Below are 21,362 nucleotides of genomic sequence, written 5' to 3' on the forward strand. Positions count from 1 at the left end.
GACATCCAATCACTGAGGTCCGTAATGCAATCCTGTGTCCGAGATACCAGATCGTCAACTTCAGCAAGAGGGGCAGACTGATGAAGCTGTGTATCATCAGCGAAACTCTCGTGCGACAACGCATGGCGACTGATAACATCGGACACAGGGGAGGCATATAGAACGAAAAGTATGGGGCCAAGCACGGACCCTTGCGGGACACCGTACTGGAGAGCTGAAAGTTGAGATTTGATGCCGTTGACACAAACGGTCTGCGTCCGGTTAGTAAGGTAAGCTGCAATAAGCAGTGAAATAGAACCTCGAATTTGGATGGGCACTTTAGGCTTGTATACATATTGTAATGGATGGCCCTATTAGTATTATCCAGAAACTTTAACCTGAACATTAGTGGATCTAACTTTTGCACTGAGAAACATGTGATACAGATCTAAAAGTGTTCTTCATTGACACAAGTGAAAGACTGGGAGACTTGTGGACAAATGTTATGATATTAACTGTGTTTAGGTTGTACTCACCAGAAAACCACTGCACAGTTCGTAGCAGGAAACTTTCGCTGACTAGTTTATGTAGTTTTTATTCGGAATCGTGTGCGTATCGATCGCATTCTTATGAGATGAACACAATGGAACGTAATCTTCTTTTCGATGACGCCATTTTAGATGACGTGTTGTTCGAGATCTCATCGAAGAAGAACGATGAGAGAATGTTATGTTATGAAATGTGCATGTGAATATTACTGCATGCATTTTAGAATTAATTCATTATTGATAAGATAATGATTGAGTGAAAGGAAACAGAGATTTGGTTTAGTTAGATAAATTGTTTGTATGTTGTTAGAGGTTACCTAGGGAAACGTAAACAAACACTTTTTGGTCGCTTTGACTTGAGAAGGTGTTATACGAGATCTCATCGATGAGAGAATATTATGTAATGAAATGTGCATGTAAATATGGTTATGCATTTTAGAATTGATTCATTATTGATAGGATAATGATTGAGTGAAAGTAAAATGGAGATTTAGTTCGGTAGGATAGGTTGTTTGAGCATTGTTAGAAATTACCTAGAGAAACGTAAACAAACATCCTCGATCGCCTTGACTCTAAGACGATCGAGAGTGTCGGTTCGTTGCTAAAGGTACGAAACAAGAAGAAAGGAAGGAGAGACAAGGTATGTTGTTTATGTTGTTAGGACATGTATTGGGGTAACGTAGACAGTCAAGGGAGATCGTTATAGACGATCGAAACGTTAGCGGTAGCTAGAGGTAACAGGTAAACAAACAAGGAAAGGGATAAATAGACAAGGGAAAGGAAGAATCGGGGTGGCTTAGGATTGTTGTTTTAGTGTACTTCTCCGAGACGGGAGAAAGGTTGTTCGCTTGGCTTAGCTTGGCTGATATGTTCTAGCGATTTGGGTTCTTTTGGGCTGAACGATGTGGTTCGAGTAGGCTTCTTCGAGACTGGACTAGGAAGGGATAGCAGTCTACAAGAAGAAAGTGGGGCTATCCGACAGGAGAAATCGGGGCGGCTTCTTCGAGACTGGACTAGGAAGGGATAGCAGTCTACAAGAAGAAAGTGGGGCTATCTGACAGGAGAAATCGGGGCGGCTTCTTCGAGACTGGACTAGGAAGGGATAGCAGTCTACAAGAAGAAAGTGGGGCTATCCGACAGGAGAAATCGGGGCAGCTTCTTCGAGACTGGACTAGGAAGGATATAATATTGAGTTGAGAATATTAGGTTCTAAGCTACATAAAGAGATCGCAGTCTACAGTAAAGAAGATAGTCCAGAACAAGGTCATCATATGTCATGCCTATTTTTATATGTGAATGAATGATGCACTGATATATTGAAGTTCGATACGAATTTGTTCAGATGAATAAATCTGAACATTGAAACCTGGAACAATTTGTGTTTGCTTTATTCTTCATTAACATTCACACACACAACAATCAACAACCAGAGCCAACACAGCTCGCGCGCCCATCCCGTTACAATGGTGTCAGAAGTGGGATTTGTGATTCTTTTGTGAAAGACACATTTCTTGGAAATAACCCTGCAGTGGATTCATGGATTAAAGTGTGTGTGAAAAAAACAAAAAAAACCAAAAAAATGCTGATTCACGGATTATTATCTTTATGTGATTATTCACGGATTAAAATCTTCATGTGATTATTCACGGATTATTATCTTCATGTGATTATTCACGGATTATTATCTTCATGTGATTATTCACGGATTATTATCTTCATGTGCTGATTCACGGATTATTATCTTCATGTGATTATTCACGGATTATTATCTTCATGTGATTATTCACGGATTAAAATCTTCATGTGATTGTGACAACGTGCAACAAGAGAGAAAGAAGAGGAACTGAAGAAACTAGACAACGTACAACAAGAAGAAAGAAGAGGAACCGAAGAAACTAGACAACGTGCAACAAGAGAGAAAGAAGAGGAACCGAAGAAATTAGAAGAAGCATAGTAGCCTGGAGGTGATTTTTATAAACTTTATTGACTTTTGATACATGTTTTATACAGAGCTGTAGCGGATATCGTGGAAGAAGAGGATTTTACAAGAAGGAGATGTCTTTTTACTTTTATACCAGATGAGGAATGACTTTTCTTTAAAAGTGACTTTTTACGGAGATTCTGCTTGGATTGGACTCGATTGATTTCTGCAAAAGAAGAAAAGAAAGTATTAACAATGATGAATCCTGAACAATTTTATGAACAGTATCTACGTGATGAAGAAACTGAGGGAACAGAATTTCCGATGGGAGGAAATAGTCATAATTCTACTGGAGGTGTTCAAGAACTAACAGTAACAGACAAGACATACAAAGGATCAAGTAGAAGAGGTCTACAAATGAAACCACAACTTTTCGATGGGAGTGATGACTTTGAGACATACTTAGATCAGTTTGAATGTATTGCTGATTTAGGTGGTTGGACACTGAGAGAAAGAACACTCACTCTTGGAGCCTGTTTGAAAGGACAAGCTAGAAGATTCTACGCTGGACTAGCACCTCATGAGAAAAGAGAATATGCCAGTCTTATATTTCAACTGCGACAGAGATTCGGCACAGCATCCAGACATGGGGTGTACTGGACCACACAGTTTGAAAACAGAAAAAGACTACCAAATGAAGGATTGGCAGACTTTTCTGATGAACTTCTGCTACTTGCACAAAGGGCATATCCAAATGTTGGGTCATCAACTCAACATCAACTTGCACTACAGCAATGGTATAAAAATATGAGTCCAGACATAAAATGGCGATGTTTGGAGAGAAACTGTCAAACCATTCGTGAAGCTGAAGAGGTGGCTGACATGTATGAAGCTATCATGGTACCACAGAAAAAGAAAATCTTCATGGTCAACGGAGAAGAATCAACGATGATAAATTCTTCACCGGAGACAACTGATCGAAATCGTCAACAACAAAAGGGAGACAGACGGTGCTGGACATGTAATGAGACTACACATTTGTCCAGAAACTGCAGACAGAGAACACAGTTTTGCACATGTTGTAAACGCTCTGACCACAGTTTGAAAGACTGTAATTTGTACAGGAAGTGCAAAGAACAGGAACAATTTGAAACTCGACCAACCCACAACGGACGTTCTCAACAGAGAAGAGAGGGAAACGAGAACCGCCGATTTTAAAGGGTCGAGAATCGGTAAATCGACGAAGACCCAACATGAAGAAAGAAGAAATTACGAAACAAGAAAACAGGGAAGATAGTCAACGCTACGTGAAGAAAGAAGAAATTACGAAACAGGAAAACAGAGAGGATACTCAACCGAGTCAACGCAACATGAAGAAAGAAGAAACTACGAAACAGGAAAACAGAGAGAAAGAAGATAAAACACAAGAAGATGTTCCACATCGTGCTGGGTTGAAACATTCCAATGCAGATGCTTTGAGCAGAAAACCCTGTACATCATACTTGAGACAACAACAAAGAGATCAAGAAACAATGAAAGAAGAAAACTTTGTTGCATGTACTTTGATACAACAGAGAACCAAGAATGATGAACTAAGACCTACAGCAGTTCAATTCTCTTTCTCTGATATCCTCAGTTCTGCAAGCAAGCAAGTCAAGCAAGAAAATCACAACATAGCTATGATTGTGGAGGATGAACAGAAACCGTCATGTAGTAAAACTCTAGACTCATCATCAAGTACAGAAAAACCTGATTTTGAAGTCAGATTCCATCCATTATCTTTGGACGGATGGAATGCAGAAGAACTTAGCCAAGCTCAACTTGAAGATCAAGATATTGAACCACTTCTATCTGCGAAGATGAAATCAAAGGAGCGACCAAAATGGGCAGATCTCTCTACAAAACGTTCTCAGGCAAAAACACTTTGGGCTCAGTGGGACAGACTATGTATAGTAGATGGTATTCTCTGCAGAAAGCGTCTTGAGAATGATAAAGATACAGGACTACAAATGATCGTACCTGAGTCAAAGCAAGAAGATGTTATGAAGAATCATCACGACGTTCCCACCGCTGGTCATCTTGGATCTGAAAAGACAGGAGAGAGAATAAAACAGTCATATTATTGGCCAGCCATGGATGATTGTATCAAACGCTACTGTGTACAATGTGATAAGTGTGCTGCTCGAAAATCTCATCAAAAACATGTTCCACTTGGACATTGTGGAGTTGGTGAACCTCTGGAACGAGTGAATCTAGACATATGTGGACCTTTTCCCAAAACAGTGATGGGAAACACACACATTTTGGTCATCACAGATCAATTCACACGATGGACAGAAGCAATACCAATTCCAAATCAAGAAGCAAAGACGGTAGCACAAGCCTTCATAACCCATTTCGCAAGCAGATTTGGGTATCCACTAACACTATACACTGATCAGGGCACAAACTTTGAATCAGTGTTATTCAAGGAAATGTGTAATCTAGTGGGGATAAACAAGACCAGATCTACAAGCATGCGGCCTCAAGCAAATGGAATTGTAGAACGATTCAACAGAACACTGGCTGCTATGTTAACAGCGTACTGCGAAAACAACCAGAAAAGCTGGGATATCTACTTACCTCTGCTGGCCTCAGCATACAGATCGTCGGTTCACTGCAGTACAGGTATAACTCCAAATCGAATGATGCTGGGACGTGAGGCGAGACTACCGATGTCACTGGTGTTTGGACGACCCGGAGCTGAAGAAGAAGATGTTTCCCCAGATGTCTACACTGCAAACCTGGAACAGACATTTCAAAAAGTATATGAACATGCACGGAAACATTTAAAGAAAAGTGCAGTGCATCAAGAGAGATACTACAACATGAAAACCAGAAAACGTGAACTGAGTGTAGGACAATTAGTCTGGTTGTTCAACCCTGTCAGGAAGATAGGTGTGTGTACTAAAATGACGTCAAAATGGAAAGGACCGTATATCATCACCAACAAGATTGATGATTTGACATACCTTATTAAAACTAGACCAAAGAAAGATTCAAAGGCGTATCACATTGACAGACTGTTACCTTATAAAGGAAAGAATGTGCCGACGTGGATGGAGAAGTGGAGACTGAACTGTTCGTAACTTCGCCTTGTTTTTCTGGAACATAACGATCACATTGTGCAAAAGATAGTCATTCATAAACAGTATTCTCATATACGTCTTTCGTATGGATTGTGTTAGTTAGTATGATGGAGCGTAACTCAAGGTAAATTGAGGCTGGTTTCGAGACATATATATCCCTGTGTGACAATAATGTGAGGCACTAGGCCAAGATAATTATTCAAACTGGACAGGTAGAGTTCTCAAGGAGTCGAGTTATTGTTAGGCGATGTGAAATTGGTAAAGCACGAAGGTACTGTAGCACGCTTTTTCAATCCTAACAATGTTACTCGGTCTCGGTTAGTTTTAGAAGATAAGTGGGTAATACAAGATGTATTGTAGTATGGACGATTGACAAATATGAAAATATTGACTAGGAATAACTTAATTAGCGCAATACGATATTAATGTGTTACAGATGGAACCAGTACCGATTTATGAATCAATTAGCGATGTATCCATCAGTGAGGGGAACAAGGAAAAGAAAAGAGCAACAAACCCTACACAACAACTGCATCCTATCACAGTTTACCTACCCTACGATGAAGCTATGGCGATTGCACAGGTGCAAGTGACAAACACTTTTGCATCTTCCGTGATCAAACGGAAGGATGGAAGAACCACCATCAAACTAAACTACAAAAAGATCAAATAGGACAGGAGTGATTCACTCAAGTTTTAATTTCAAATTTCAATTTCTATGTTCTAGTTCTGGTACTGGTAGTTAAAGTTACAGGAGAATATGTTTTAAAATATATAGATTATGCGGAGCATAATGTTAGAAAGCGGGGGTGCATGTAATGGATGGCCCTATTAGTATTATCCAGAAACTTTAACCTGAACATTAGTGGATCTAACTTTTGCACTGAGAAACATGTGATACAGATCTAAAGGTGTTCTTCATTGACACAAGTGAAAGACTGGGAGACTTGTGGACAAATGTTATGATATTAACTGTGTTTAGGTTGTACTCACCAGAAAACCACTGCACAGTTCGTAGCAGGAAACTTTCGCTGACTAGTTTATGTAGTTTTTATTCGGAATCGTGTGCGTATCGATCGCATTCTTATGAGATGAACACAATGGAACGTAATCTTCTTTTCGATGACGCCATTTTAGATGACGTGTTGTTCGAGATCTCATCGAAGAAGAACGATGAGAGAATGTTATGTTATGAAATGTGCATGTGAATATTACTGCATGCATTTTAGAATTAATTCATTATTGATAAGATAATGATTGAGTGAAAGGAAACAGAGATTTGGTTTAGTTAGATAAATTGTTTGTATGTTGTTAGAGGTTACCTAGGGAAACGTAAACAAACACTTTTTGGTCGCTTTGACTTGAGAAGGTGTTATACGAGATCTCATCGATGAGAGAATATTATGTAATGAAATGTGCATGTAAATATGGTTATGCATTTTAGAATTGATTCATTATTGATAGGATAATGATTGAGTGAAAGTAAAATGGAGATTTAGTTCGGTAGGATAGGTTGTTTGAGCATTGTTAGAAATTACCTAGAGAAACGTAAACAAACATCCTCGATCGCCTTGACTCTAAGACGATCGAGAGTGTCGGTTCGTTGCTAAAGGTACGAAACAAGAAGAAAGGAAGGAGAGACAAGGTATGTTGTTTATGTTGTTAGGACATGTATTGGGGTAACGTAGACAGTCAAGGGAGATCGTTATAGACGATCGAAACGTTAGCGGTAGCTAGAGGTAACAGGTAAACAAACAAGGAAAGGGATAAATAGACAAGGGAAAGGAGGAATCGTGGCTTAGGATTGTTGTTTTAGTGTACTTCTCCAAGACGGGAGAAAGGTTGTTCGCTTAGCTTATGAAGTTTTCTAGTCGCTAGTTCCTAGCGGTTGTTCTAGTTGTTCCGGGCTTATGCAGGTTCCTGGTTGATGAAGTTCCTAGCAATTGTTCCAGCAATTTGATTCTTTTGGCTGAGCGAGGGGGTTCTAGTATTCTTCTTCGAGACTGGACTAGGAAGGATATAATATTGAGTTAGAGAACACTAGGTTCTAAGCTACATAAAGAGATCGCAGTCTACAGTAAAGAAGATAGTCCAGAACAAGGTCATCATATGTCATGCCTATTTTTATATGTGAATGAATGATGCACTGATATATTGAAGTTCGATACGAATTTGTTCAGATGAATAAATCTGAACATTGAAACCTGGAACAATTTGTGTTTGCTTTATTCTTCATTAACATTCACACACACAACAATCAACAACCAGAGCCAACACAGCTCGCGCGCCCATCCCGTTACAATATATAGAAGTGGTCTCCCATGTGCAAGTTTGAATACAAGCCCCATATGGTGGGTTATCGGTTGAGAATGTTACTAACTGCCAGGTCAGCTTATGTGCAGACCTGCTTGTGCCCTATCACATTTGTGTTAACATGCAAGCACAAGACCAAGTGCGCTCAGAAGAGATCCCATAATCCATATTAGAGTTAGATGGGTAATATAAACTCGAAAATATCAAGCATGCATCCCATGTAACTGGAGTATGGCTACCTAAATGGCAGGGCAGAAACGGACAGATACGTAAAAACCCACTTGTACCAAAACAAAAACAAATCACGAGTTTCCATCCATGAAAGCTGACAAAGAAGAAGACCCAGAATACATTTTTAGTACCAATGGAGATCAGTCAATCATTATCCATAGGTCATTTGGATACGCATCAGGCTTCATTGTTCAAAGTATTTGAAACTTATAATTTGATGCATGTTTAATTGAAACGTAAGATCACGCCAACATAGCTTCAAGGTAGCTAGGTTAGACAAATTAAATTTGAGAGTAATGCTTTCAACCTGGGTGATAGCAGTGTATCAAACAGAGCAGTAATTGTGATCATGTATTTGTCTAAAGACGTTACAAATATTGGAGTTGATTGTTTTGTTACAGACTGAGGAGGAAGCACTGAACATGGCTATGCAAGCATCAATGGGAGCAGCTCAGGCTCCACAGCAACCAACCCAAGAGTGAGTTCAAGAGGCAGCAGAAACCCCCATTTTAAGACCTAAACAAAATCTAAGAAAATCAGCTAAGGAGGGCTTCTAAAAATAGAGTTACACAACCATCAAACGCTGAAGAAGAAGACGAAAAAAAATGGAGTTAAATTTACAAAGGTTATGGACAATGGACACAAAAAATCTGAGCAGGCAGGGTCAATCCTGGGAAGTCTAGTATTGGCGGGGGGGGGGGGGGGGGGTGTCTTAAAATGGGAGTTACACTGTATTGACTATTGTTAAAGTTGTCATCAGTGTGTTTTCTATCATTCATGCTGCCAGGGGTACTCATTACAAAGAATCTTGTTGAAGTGGGCTTTGAATTGTGTTACTTGTTCAAGTGGATGGTTGTCCATGGTCTATCTGAAAGCGCAGTCAAATCTTTGTTGGTTTGTGTGAGTGTTTACACAGGAAAAAAAGTACATGTATGACTGTGTACCTTAAATAGTCGACACAACAGATAAAACTTGCAACCAATATTTATTACAATGAACTTTTTCACAGTCTCAACAACACCATACTCCGTCTCTACAGGTACAAGCCCTGGTATGCACACCCACACATTCACAAACACAGGCGATGAAAAGTAAACATACAGTGGTACCTGCGATTTAAGGCCCCTCTGATGAGTGGACACTTCCAACCAATCAAAGCACACCTTCTGGAGGCCCCTTGTCTGTTATCTTGACCAAAATATCAATATCTCAATTACAGCACAGTGGAACCCCCCCTTTTGTTTGTTCGTGGGCTGAAACTCCCACGGCTTTTACGTGTATGACCGTTTTTACCCCGCCATTTAGGCAGCCATACGCCGCTTTCGGAGGAAGCATGCTGGGTATTTTCGTGTTTCTATAACCCACCGAACTCTGACATGGATTACAGGATCTTTTTTGTGCGCACTTGGTCTTGTGCTTGCGTGTACACACGGGGGTGTTCGGACACCGAGGAGAGTCTGCACACAAAGTTGACTCTGAGAAATAAATCTCTCGCCGAACGTGGGGACGTACGAACTCACGCTGACAGCGGCCAACTGGATACAAATCCAGCGCGCTACCGACTGAGCTACATTCCTAACCCCCCTTTTAAGACCTCCAAAAATCTTAGAAAATCAGGTCTTAAAAAGGAGGGAGTCTTAAAATGGGGGTAATTTTACAGAGTAACGTCTGTAAAATTACCCCCATTCTCAAAAAGTCTGAGAAAACAAGGTCTTAGAAAAAGGAGGGGGTCTTAAAAGGGGGATTCCACTGTACGTACTTGCACATTTTTGATTTTTTGTTTACCAATTTTTTTCACAGAATGACGCAGCAGGAGCAAGAAGACTTGATGTTGGCGCGAGCCCTGGCGGCCAGTGAGGAGGAAGAACGACAGCGAAATGCTCGCCGTACCATGGTGAGGCTTGCAGTGTCATAATGCTCACTCACCTCTTTTTCCACAGTCCACTTTAGTGTAAGTTGCATAAAACAACATGGACAAAAATAAATGTTGTATAGTACGGAGAGAAGACTGCGTGTTGATTTTTCTTTTTTTCAACAGACAATGGGTGACATTGGTTTTTTTGTACAAGGACTAAAAGAATTAGAATCTTGCAATGCTCACCTCTTTCTACAAAAGCCATATTAGAGCTAGTGGCAGTGAAACACCTGAAGTATAAAAAGATAGAATAAAAGTGTGCTTCCAAAGACTGCATTTTAATAAAAAAAAATATTACAAGATGTTTATAATAATAATAATAAATGAGCATTTATATAGCGCAACATCATAACTTTACAATTAAGCTCTTTGCGCTTGACACATTTAAAATTAAAACACAGTTATACAAGCATTTACATCTACATTCATAGTCAACAACGCTTAATTAAAAGCATACACCATCAAACATACATTACAAAAAATTCTTCCACTAACTAAGTAATAAAAACATGAATAAAATGGGTAGTGAAAAACAAGGAAATACCAGCTCAATACCCTTAATCAAACAGAACAATCAACAATACTGAAAACAGCCCTAGATCTTTATATGCATTATCACTTTGTTTGTGAGTATCACCACACAGCTGTAAACTAGTTTTCGCTCACTAGCAGTTCAACTGTTCCAGGTTTTTTGTTGTACATCATCATAAAATGTTATGTGAGTTTGGAATATACTTGGTTGTATGGTGTTGTGGTTTGTTTAGTTTTGTTGTTGCTGTTGTTAATTATGCAGTTTGTTATGATAGTTAGTTTTTTTGTTTGTTTCTTTGTCCTTTTGTTGTTGTTCCTTGTTTTTTGTTTGTTATTAACTGGGTTTTTGTCGCTCATGTTATTTCACTACTTACTCTTCCAGACTGTCTGAGAGTGTCACTCTTAGTTGTATTACTATCAGAATAAGGTAGAGAACTTGTGTTCAGTTTCAAAGCAGTCAGGTATAATCTGTTTATTTCATATGTGAATTGGTGCATTGAGAGGGGTCTCCAGAAAAGAGTACAACCATGCTTCTTCACAAAGGAGCACCAACCTTATGGCAGCTCAGCAAGCATCAAGTTATTCTCACTTTATTTTATTCTCATTTTATTTTCAGACTTCAAGACAAGAAAAATCATCCTGCCAGTTATCCTGACCACCTTCTTCATCGGCCATGCTCGCTTCTGCAAACTGCACATTCAGCGTTACTGGCAGTTACTCAGCGTTACCGGCAGTATTTTGTTGGATTCCACTGCTCTACTTCTAGTTTTTAGGGAGACTAAGTAACAAAATAGTTTTTAAAAAAGGACACATGCTGGGATTGCGCTTACTTTGAGTGATTTGAGTTGGTTAGCACTAAACAAGATCTATTTTGCACATTGATGTGGCTAAAATGTTTTCAGCACCCCCAAAATGCAATATTTATGTAACCAAGTGCACGGAACACTTGAATAACCTTTGGAGGCAAAGCCAGTCAAACACCGGCACGGTTGGCCTAGTGGTAAGGCGTCTGCCCCGTGATCGGGAGGTCGTGGGTTCGAAGCCCGGCCGGGTCATACCTAAGACTTTAAAATTGGCAATCTAGTGGCTGCTCCGCCTGGCGTCTGGCATTATGGGGTTAGTGCTAGGACTGGTTGGTCCGGTGTCAGAATAATGTGACTGGGTGAGACATGAAGCCTGTGCTGCGACTTCTGTCTTGAGTGTGGCGCTCGTTATATGTCAAAGCAGCACCGCCCTGATATGGCCCTTCGTGGTCGGCTGGGCGTTAAGCAAGCAAACAAAAAAACAAAAAAAGCCAGTCAAACAGGAGTGAATTTGAGCTAAACAAATAGCCGTATAAAAAGAGCTATGTGAATGCTAAGGTTCGCAAGAGCATACCAGGTGACAACGGCAACCAGACCCTATCACTAACAGCTCTCGGCATCTCACGCGTGTGCTGTCAGCTGACGTACCAGAAACGTAAAGCTCCTATTAGTAGCTTCCCACAATGCAGGGAGACAACTCGGTCAAATCAGAGCAGCTGCCATGAAAGGGAGACTACTGCATCACCCCTGTCAGATTTACACAATATTTTGCATTTTTATTCTTGTTTAGCCCTTTTAATGTTGGGTTGCCGTTGAGTGATTTGAACACAGTGAGCTTTGTAACTCAATCTGAGTCGGGCCGGACTTTTTATGTATGCTATGTTAACTGATTAAAACAGATATTTAGTGCCAACGTTTTGTTGTTTGCTCACAATTTAGTATTTTCCCAATGAATTTGCAATCAGGATTTTGATCCTTGTAATTGGAACAGTAAACGTGGACCATGCTCAAAATGTGTATTCAAAACAAGCTGCCTTTGTAAATTTGCATTTATAATTATATGGAGGCTCTTTGACTGTTGCTCACATTTAAGATCATGGTGCTGGGAATCTGATTTAAAGTTCTTGATTGGGATACTGGTAGGGTAGGACAAGCTTTGTAGTTTCCAATGATTAGATATGCTTCACTCTGTAAATGGTCCCTGCTTGGTTGATTAAGTTTCTTAGTGGATTATGTTCGCAATTAACAGTGGTTTTTGATCTTTATACATGTACAGTAAAAACCTCTCTTTTTGCTGAGTGCTGTTGTGCTTTACTTTGCTTCTGGTGGCTGTTTGAAAATATCCAGGTAGATTTAAAGTACAAAATTGGTTGTAGAATCTTCCAAATTGTTTTGGGAGATCCCAGCTGTTTTTGCATTGCTGATTTCCGTCATACGCAGGGTTTTGTTTTTGCCTTGAAGTGTGAAAGTGTAGCGCTGGAAGGTGTGTGTCTGTGAAGGATATTTATAATGATTGCGGATATGGTTGTGCGCAAGGTGACTAAATTGTGGCCAGTGTCTTATATTGTTATGGTCAGAGTTGCTCTTCCGTATTATGTACTGACAATTTGTGGGTTTGCTAAACCAGAGGTTTTCATCTAATTGCTCACTTAGTCTGCTATCTCTGATGCACAGTTTTGAAGTCATTCCTGTATTTATATGTAGACATGTCGGTGCCAGTGTTCCCCTTCTCTTCCTTCCCCAGATTTTATCATTTATGAGCATCCTTTTAAAACAGAAGTTTTCATTGTGTTGTTTCTTAATGTTTTAAACATTTTATATCTCTTGCGGGCATTGTGTTAAGACCGACACTGCATTACTGTTTTATCCCAGGAGACTATGTGAGGGAGAAAAGTCGCGTCATGGTGTTTAGTGTTATATTATGTGCATGCAGTTTTAAACCTAATCTTGATGGATTCCGGTGAAGGTTATGTCTGTTCTTGTGGTCATGTTCTTCATGCGTGGTATTGTCAATTAGTGAATAGTGGTTAATTGTCACGGTTGCTTTGCATCTAGGTACAATGGAACCCCCCTTTTAAGACCCCTCAATTTAGGACTCCCTCCTTTTTAAGACCTTGTTTTCTTAGACTTTCTGTTCATAACCTCTGTCAAATTACCCCCATTTTAAGACTCCCTTCTTTTTAAGACCCGATTTTCTCAGATTTTTGGAGGTCTTAAAAGGGGGGGGTTCTACTGCACCAAGGATGTTTGTAAGCATTATGAATCATGGGAATGTGTGTATCTATCATCAGTGCTGATACACAGCAAATGGAGGACAAACCAAAATGAATGGTTCCTGTGCACGTGTAAAGTTTCATGTGCTTGTAAAAATGAGAGAAAACGGACGACAATCATGTGTATTTCTTTTTGAAGAGAATTTGGTATTGTGATGAAAATATTTAAAATTGCTTCTAATTCTATGTTTTTATATTATTTATTCGAGGGTTTACTTTAGGGTACCATTTTTATGAAGAAGAAAAAAGCAACATTAAGAGAGAGAGAGAGTGAAATGGGAGGGAAGGGGGGGTAATGGATTTAACTCTACTGTTGTGACATCTGTAGGCAACCAACATTTGTACACCCCCTGCGGGTTAGGGGGAAGAATTTACCCGATGCTCCCCAGCATGTCGTAAGAGGCGACTAACGGATTCTGTTTCTCTTTTTACCCTTGTTAAGTGTTTCTTTTATAGAATATAGTCAATGTTTGTAAAGATTTTAGTCAAGCAGTATGTAAGAAATGTTAAGTCCTTTGTACTGGAAACTTGCATTCTCCCAGTAAGGTAATACATTGTACTACGTTGCAAGCCCCTGGAGCAAATTTTTGATTAGTGCTTTTGTGAACAAGAAACAATTGACAAGTGGCTCTATCCCATCTCCCCCCTTTCCCCGTCGCGATATAACCTTCGTGGTTGAAAACGACGTTAAACACCAAATAAAGACGAAAAAACATTTGTACCCATTTGACAGCTTATATATATACTCAGGTGGTTGTATATTGTGATATTTACACAAGTATGTCAAGGTAAACTGTAAGATTATAAACCATGTGTATAACATTGTTCTTATCTACTTGGGCATTGTCTTTCTCTGCATGTGGTGTGCATGCTGCTCGTTTAAGTCGACTTCTGTGAAATAAAAAAAATATCGAAAATTTATTTCTTTTACATGGTATTGATTATTTTATTGCTCTCTCTCTCTCTCTCTCTCTCTCTCTCTCTCTCTCTCTCTCTCTCTCTCTCTCTCTCTCTCTCTCTCTCTCTCTCTCTCTCTGAAATCACTTGCATTATGGATGGAGAAAAAGAATTCTAAGAGAAAGAAAGACGGAAGAAAGGCGACAAGAGAAAAGTGTATGTGCATGCGCATGTGTGTGTGTGTGTGCTCTCCTAGTCATAAGTCTTGCACATCTTCGTGTCCTACACATTCGTCTATTCACTCTCATTCATTCCATATGTCTGTTCGCCTGTCTGTCTGTCTGACTGTTGTAGCTTTTGCATACATCTGTGTCCTGTGTCTGGCATGTGTGTTTATGATAAAGTTGTACACAGTATCTCCACTACAGACGCACTATGTACAGTAAGCAACTAGACACAAACATTGTCACACACATGATAGGCGCAGGGGACCTCAACCCCGCCAAAGCCCCAGGCCCCGACAGCATACCCAACCTGGTCCTAAAGACCTGCGCCGACCAGATTGCACCTGCTCTCCGTGCAATCTTCCAGAGATCCCTGGATAGCGGTTCTCTCCCTTCTGACTGGCTCCAGGCCAACATCTCCTGTGTATTCAAAAAGGGTGATCGCCACCTCCCCGCGAACTACCGTCCCATCTCCCTCACTTCCATCCCTTGCAAACTCCTAGAACATATTATATGCCGCCACATCTTCACACATCTCGACTCGCATAACATCCTCACGCATCTAAACCATGGTTTCCGTTCTGGATTCTCGTGCGAAACCCAACTTCTCACCACAACCCACGACCTCTTGACCTCCTTCGACCAAAGAAAACAAGTAGATGTCGCTGTGCTTGATTTTTCTAAAGCGTTCGACACTGTTCCCCACCCCCACCTTCTCCACAAACTCTCCTGTTATGGCATAAACGGCCCCCTACTCAACTGGCTCACGTCGTTCCTCACTAAGCGCTCCATGAAAGTTGTACTCGAGGGTACTTCATCCGAATCAACTACAGTAGACTCTGGCGTCCCACAGGGGACGGTGCTCGGCCCACTACTCTTCCTTGTCCATATTAACGACCTGCCAGCCTCCGTATCGTCCCACGTCCGCTTGTTCGCCGACGACTGCCTGCTCTATAGGGAAATAAACTCCTTCACGGACCACCAATCCCTGCAACAAGACCTCAGACACCTCGAAGAATGGGCGGTTACCTGGGGCATGCGCTTCAACGCCTCTAAATGCTATATCCTCAGTATAAACAAATCCTCTGACTTCTACTACCAACTGGACAACAGCATCCTCCAAAACGTTAGATCCACACCCTACCTTGGCATTCTCCTCTCAGACGACATGAAATGGAGCCCCCATATTTCTCCTATCATATATCTTCTATAAAAAAGCTAACTGCACCCTTGGCTTCCTTCGCCGCAACCTCCAACGCTGCCCGCCTCGTTGCCGTCAGCAGGCCTACCTCTCCCTTGTGCGTCCCCTCCTGGAGTATGGGGCGGTTGTCTGGGACCCCTACCTGAAGAAAGACATTGACTGCATCGAACGCGTACAACGCAAAGCATCAAGGTTTATCACAGGCGACTTCAGGTCGTCGACCCCCGGCAGCGTCGCCAGACTCCTAGAGAAAACTGGACTCCAACCTCTACACCAGCGACGTCAACAACTCCGTCTGACGTTCTTCTATAGGGTGGTTGAGGGGCTGGTACCGGCACTACCATCACACCAGTTCTTAACTGAGCAGAAGCAAGGCCGTAAAATCAGGCCAGTGAGACACTCTGACCATCACACATCCAACATCGTCTCACAGTATTCAAGAAACAATTCTAGACCCTATTCAGTGCCCCAAGGCCGCACTGATCAGTTTAGGAACTCCTTTTTTGTGAAGACGGCACAAGACTGGAATCTACTTGAGGACAATACTGTAACCTCCAAAAGCATTGGCATCTTTAAAGCCAAGCTAGCAGCCGTACACCACCATTAGGCTGCCGCACTCTCCCCCGCTGCATTTACGCCAGTCTTCTGGTACCCAGCAGCGTAATCGATCAAGATCAAGATCAAGATCAAGGTGAAACTGAAATCCGTGTCACTGTCCCTTCAAAGCTGACGTTTCATTCGTGCATCACATTAAATGGGACATTTTGACCATCAACCAAGACGATTTGCAAAACAGTTACAGACAAAGGCCAACGATGTTTAGATTATTGGGATGATGTGAATGAAGAGTAGGGGTCTTCCTTTAAGCTTGCTCAGATCCAATGCACTGTAATGAAGACCGAAACAACAAGAAATTCCTCCGAGGTAGGAAAAACACCCCCGTCCTTACCATTCTCACTGCCACCAACTGAGAAGGTTATTTCCCTTTGACCATTGATATGTCCCTCTATAAGTCCTTGTAGAATCTTAATCCACCAATAACTCCCTAACCGTGTGTTTGACTGGTCCCAATTTTTGTAAGGACCGTCTCAGGAATGTATACCTGTTCACCAAGTTTGGTGACGATCGGTCCGTTCATTCTTGAGATCTATATGCGAACACAAACAAACAAACAAACACATCGACCGAATCCTATACACACCCCAAAACCGGGGGTGTAACTATACCGGGGGTGTAAAAACATGGCGTTGTTATCAATCAGGACAGTGTCATGCGCCTGTGATCGCAGCCAAGTCAGTATAAACAAGCAAACTTTCTTTTCCTTTCATCCATCTTAAGTCCATATGTAATATGTAACTTGTTAGTCCTGTGTTGACAACTCCGCTTCGACAAGCGCTCAGAACTGTACCCACGGAATAGGCGCTATATAAGCTTCATATTGATTGATTGATTGATATTGTAAGTTAAGAAGTATAGCCTCGGGTCAGACGCCTAAGCGTGCACTCTGTCAGGATGTAGTGTCATCCTGCGCCTATACACTGAATAAGTAGTACATTCACAATGTTTTGTGCCAAAGATTTAAAATGCAGACACAGGCACGTGTTGTGACCCTGACATAAATCGCCTCAACAAGAAGTAGGGCAGAATGAAGTTATGTCCCAGTTAAAATACGGCGCCTGTGAATAAATGGTGCACTTTGACCTTTGCAGCACTATCTCTCGTGTTTTACTCTAAACGCCTGTGTTTTATTCAGATTTTACCCACCTCAATGTCAAGGCTTGTGCAATAAAAACATCACGTTGGCCTAGCTATACTTCGACAGTTGTTCAAAGTTCCTGCGGCTGTTTTAAGCCAGCTTTTCCAAAACAACGCAGTTAGACGCGAAACGTCGCATATATATGTGAAGCTATGGTTGCGAGGTGCTCGCAATGCAGTTTGCACAGGCATTAACCCGCAATTCGACCAGCGGACAAATACTGACATCGAGGTTTGACAACACCGACCTTGAGTGGTAAGTCTGTTCGCATACATTCATTACGTCTAATTTGTGTACTTTATTTTTCTCAGTGCAGCCAGCAAAAAAATCAAAACAAGTCCGCGACTGATAGCGCCAAGAGTGTAATATATTGAGTAACTGCACACCCTGAGCGTTTGTTTTGTATGAGTGTAGTAATTCGGGCAGGATTCTACTACGGTTGTTGTGATTTCTTACATACTCACTCATGTGGCCATCCAGCTGAAATTTATTTTGATGTTTCGTCGTGTGCTGTGCGGATTACGATTGTTTTCAGTGATTTCAAGTCACTATCCGGCAGTGTAGTTGTACAGCTAAGGTTTGTTTGTTGTTTTGTGTGAGGTCGCACGTGTTATTGTGAGAGTACAGCCGTGTTTCATTCCTGGCCAATGACACCAATGTTTTCTTGGCTGTCCTGTTCGGCTGTTATCAGTTTGTTCACCTTTGGTGACCACAACCTGGTCGATTGCGCCGCACAATAGAACGGCTTGAAGACCACGAACAACTTTTGTTTAAATGTGGAAGTGTTCCCATTTTTTACACTGATAATCGATTAGCTTTTGCGGAGGTATGATATTTACTGTTGAATGGTGAGAAGACATAGATGCTTGTCTATCAGGTGGTGTGGGTTTTTTTCGTGTGGGAGAAGAATTTATTACCTGGTGTAAGAGGTGAGTGATGTGCGGGTGCCGAGCAACTGAATCTCATGATGATAATATCCGCAGATTTCAAGTTGAGTCTCACTCTCTCTCTCTCTCTTTCTCTCTCTCTCTCTCTCTCTCTCTCTCTCTCTCTCTCTCTCTCTGTCTCTCTCTCTCTCTCTCTCTCTCTCTCTCTCTCTCTCTCTCGCTCTCTCTATTGTAAGAAAAGGACTCGCCTTAAATCTTTATCCTTGTAAAATAAAGTTCAGTCTCAGTCTCTCTCTCTCTCTCTCTCTCTCTCTCTCTCTCTCTCTCTCTCTCTCTCTCTCTCTCTCTCTCTCTCTCTCTCTTATCTTATACAACTCTTCAATTCATCTCCGTCATATTATTCAAACACTCGAAATAACCTTGCCTTGTCAAGGCCCCGCATCGATTTGTTTAAAACTAGTTTTTCCTATTCTGGTGCGTTCCTTTGGAATTCACTACCTGTAAATATCAAGTCATGTCTGTCATTATCTTCTTTTAAAAGACAGCTCCGAAAGCACCTCTCTAACGACTAAGTCGGTGTACACTTTGTGCGAGTGTGTGTGAGGATGTGTAAAAGAGAAAGTGTATAGTATGCTTCCATTAACAAGCACACTTTTTAATTTTTAATTTTTATTTTGTTATACCTTTTCCTACATAATTTTTTTTATTTTTTATTTTTATTTTTATTCTTCATATTTGTTCTTTGTTTCATGTGTGTATTATAGTAGGGACTAGCTGTAAGAAAGGACCATATGGACCTAATGCTATCATCCCTCGGTAATAAAGTGTTCGAGTTCTCTCTCTCAATCTCTCTCTCTCTCCCTTTCTCTCTCTCTCTCTCTCTCTCTCTCTCTCTCTCTCTCTCTCTCTCTCTCTCTCTCTCTCTCTCTCTCTCTCTCTGTTCGTACGCAATCAATTGAACAAGTTCAACAGCATCGCGTTTTAGGGGTAATTATTGATTGTGAATTCAAGTGGCAGGCACAATGACAGCATATTTGCAAGAACTTAAGTAGCCAAGAACGTTTTTCTCCTATCCAAGTTAAAGCAATTTACGGACAGAAGGACTCTGGACTAAATGTTCCACCATGCTCATGTAATGCCTCACATCAATTATGTTTCGACGCTCTGGGATGGCAGCAGTGATGTCCACTTGAAAAAGTTAGACTCTCTATCAGTCGTCGCTCGGCTAAACTGACTCATCGTAAAGGATAATGCCTCAACAGATATGAAATTAAAAATGATTAACTTTCTATCACTGGAAAAGCATCTCAAGTTAAACAAAGCCATTTTCATGCATAAATTGTATTACGGTAAAGTGCCGATTTATATTACATCATTATTTAATGAAGCTACCGACAGATATGGGTCGGTCAACTTGATCCCACCGATTCCACGAATTGACCTTTACAAGACCAGTCTTGCTTTTTCGGGTACATCAGTTTGGAATTCACTTCCATCATCCTTTAAGCACTTAAAGTCATTAAAAAGTTTTAAAAAAATGTGTTAAAAAACACTTAATGTCCGAGTAGTTTAGCGCGTTTTGATTTACCACACTTAGTATTACGTCAAAGATATGCTGTGCATTGTATATTCTGAACATATTTTTGTTGTACTATTGCTACATGTTCGATTGCTACCAGCTTGTACTTATAATTACATGCATAGTATGCATTTGATTTTATTAATCAATCAATCAATCAATGAGGCTTATATCGCGCATATTCCGTGGGTACAGTTCTAGGCGCTTTGCAGTGATGCCGTGTGAGATGAAATTTTATACGGCCAGTAATTGCAGCCATTTTGGCGCATATTTACCTTTCACGGCCTATTATTCCAAGTCACACGGGTATAGGTAGACAATTATTAACTGTGCCTAAGCAATTTTGCCAGAAAAGACCCTTTTGTCAATCGTGGGATCTTTAACGTGCACACCCAATGTAGTGTACACGGGGGGGAGTTCGGACACCGAAGAGAGTCTGCACACAAAGTTGACTCTGAAATAAATTTCCGCCGAACCTGGGATCGAACTCACGCTGACACCGGCCAACTGAATACAAATCCAGCGCGCTACCAACTGAGCTATATCCCCGCCCCATTATTAATAACCACATAATTATGTATGCTCTTCATGCCTCATCTTCATTATCATCATCATCATCATCATCATCATCATCATCATCATCATCATCATCATCATCATCATCGTCGTCGTCGTCATCTTTATCATCACGTGCTGAAGTTTTCTGACCTCCTTTTGTTGGTAAACTTTTTAATTTTTAATTTTTCAATTTTATCATTGTGTGTCTGTGCGTCCCAAGGACAGATTGTAAGAAAAGGCGTAGCCTTAAATCTTAATCCTTGTTAAATAAAGTTCAATTCAATTCAATTCAATTCAATTCAATTCAATTCAATTCAATTCAATTCTCTCTCTCTCTCTCTCTCTCTCTCTCTCTCTCTCTCTCTCTCTCTCCCTCTCTCTCTCAGTTGAGTTCTCTCCCCCCCCCCCTCCCTTCTCTCTCTACCCTCTCGACTGAGTTCTCTCTAAGTGATTTAGTGTATTCTTCTTTTTCTTTTATTTGTACATACATGTATATATGTTTACGCCCATCACGCAGCATTATGTGCAGCTTGAAGTCAGTCAATGTTATCTGTTTTATGCTTCTCTCTTCGTGGTTTTAGTTTTAGTCTTGTTGAAGTTGTTCTTACACTAATTTTC

At 40.8% G+C, this 21,362-nt stretch overlaps 2 protein-coding genes and 1 long non-coding RNA gene across 8 annotated transcripts in view; 2 read left to right on the forward strand and 1 right to left on the reverse strand.

Moving 5' to 3' along the window:
* The window catches only part of LOC138968743 (AN1-type zinc finger protein 2A-like), a 29,286-nt gene extending 14,723 nt beyond the window's left edge, over positions 1-14,563 (forward strand). The window contains exons 9-11 of one of the 2 annotated variants that reach the window (XM_070341377.1): positions 8,522-8,598; positions 9,921-10,071; positions 11,183-14,563. In XM_070341377.1, the coding sequence (XP_070197478.1) occupies positions 8,522-8,598; positions 9,921-10,035 (192 nt within the window). In that variant the 3' untranslated portion in view covers positions 10,036-10,071; positions 11,183-14,563. The remainder of the gene's footprint in view (positions 1-8,521; positions 8,599-9,920; positions 10,072-11,182) is intronic. The other variant, XM_070341376.1, reaches the window with a different exon arrangement.
* LOC138968741 (uncharacterized) lies at positions 2,492-7,372 on the reverse strand. The gene is made up of 5 exons (XR_011456272.1): positions 6,570-7,372; positions 5,518-5,591; positions 5,071-5,231; positions 4,468-4,533; positions 2,492-2,674 (listed from the first exon to the last, which is right to left on the reverse strand). It is a non-coding gene; the product is annotated as an uncharacterized lncRNA (long non-coding RNA).
* Positions 14,564-17,783: 3,220 nt separating the features above from the next.
* The window catches only part of LOC138968746 (anhydro-N-acetylmuramic acid kinase-like), a 22,828-nt gene continuing 19,249 nt past the window's right edge, over positions 17,784-21,362 (forward strand). The window contains exon 1 of one of the 5 annotated variants that reach the window (XM_070341384.1): positions 17,784-17,975. The gene's annotated coding sequence lies outside the window, so the exon portion shown is untranslated. Of the gene's footprint in view, positions 17,976-18,279; positions 18,298-18,496; positions 18,650-21,362 lie in introns of those variants that run through there. The other 4 variants (XM_070341379.1, XM_070341382.1, XM_070341381.1 and 1 more) reach the window with 4 other exon arrangements.

The sequence above is a fragment of the Littorina saxatilis genome, linkage group LG6 (assembly GCF_037325665.1).
Source record: "Littorina saxatilis isolate snail1 linkage group LG6, US_GU_Lsax_2.0, whole genome shotgun sequence".
Classification (NCBI taxonomy): Eukaryota; Metazoa; Mollusca; class Gastropoda; order Littorinimorpha; family Littorinidae; genus Littorina; species Littorina saxatilis.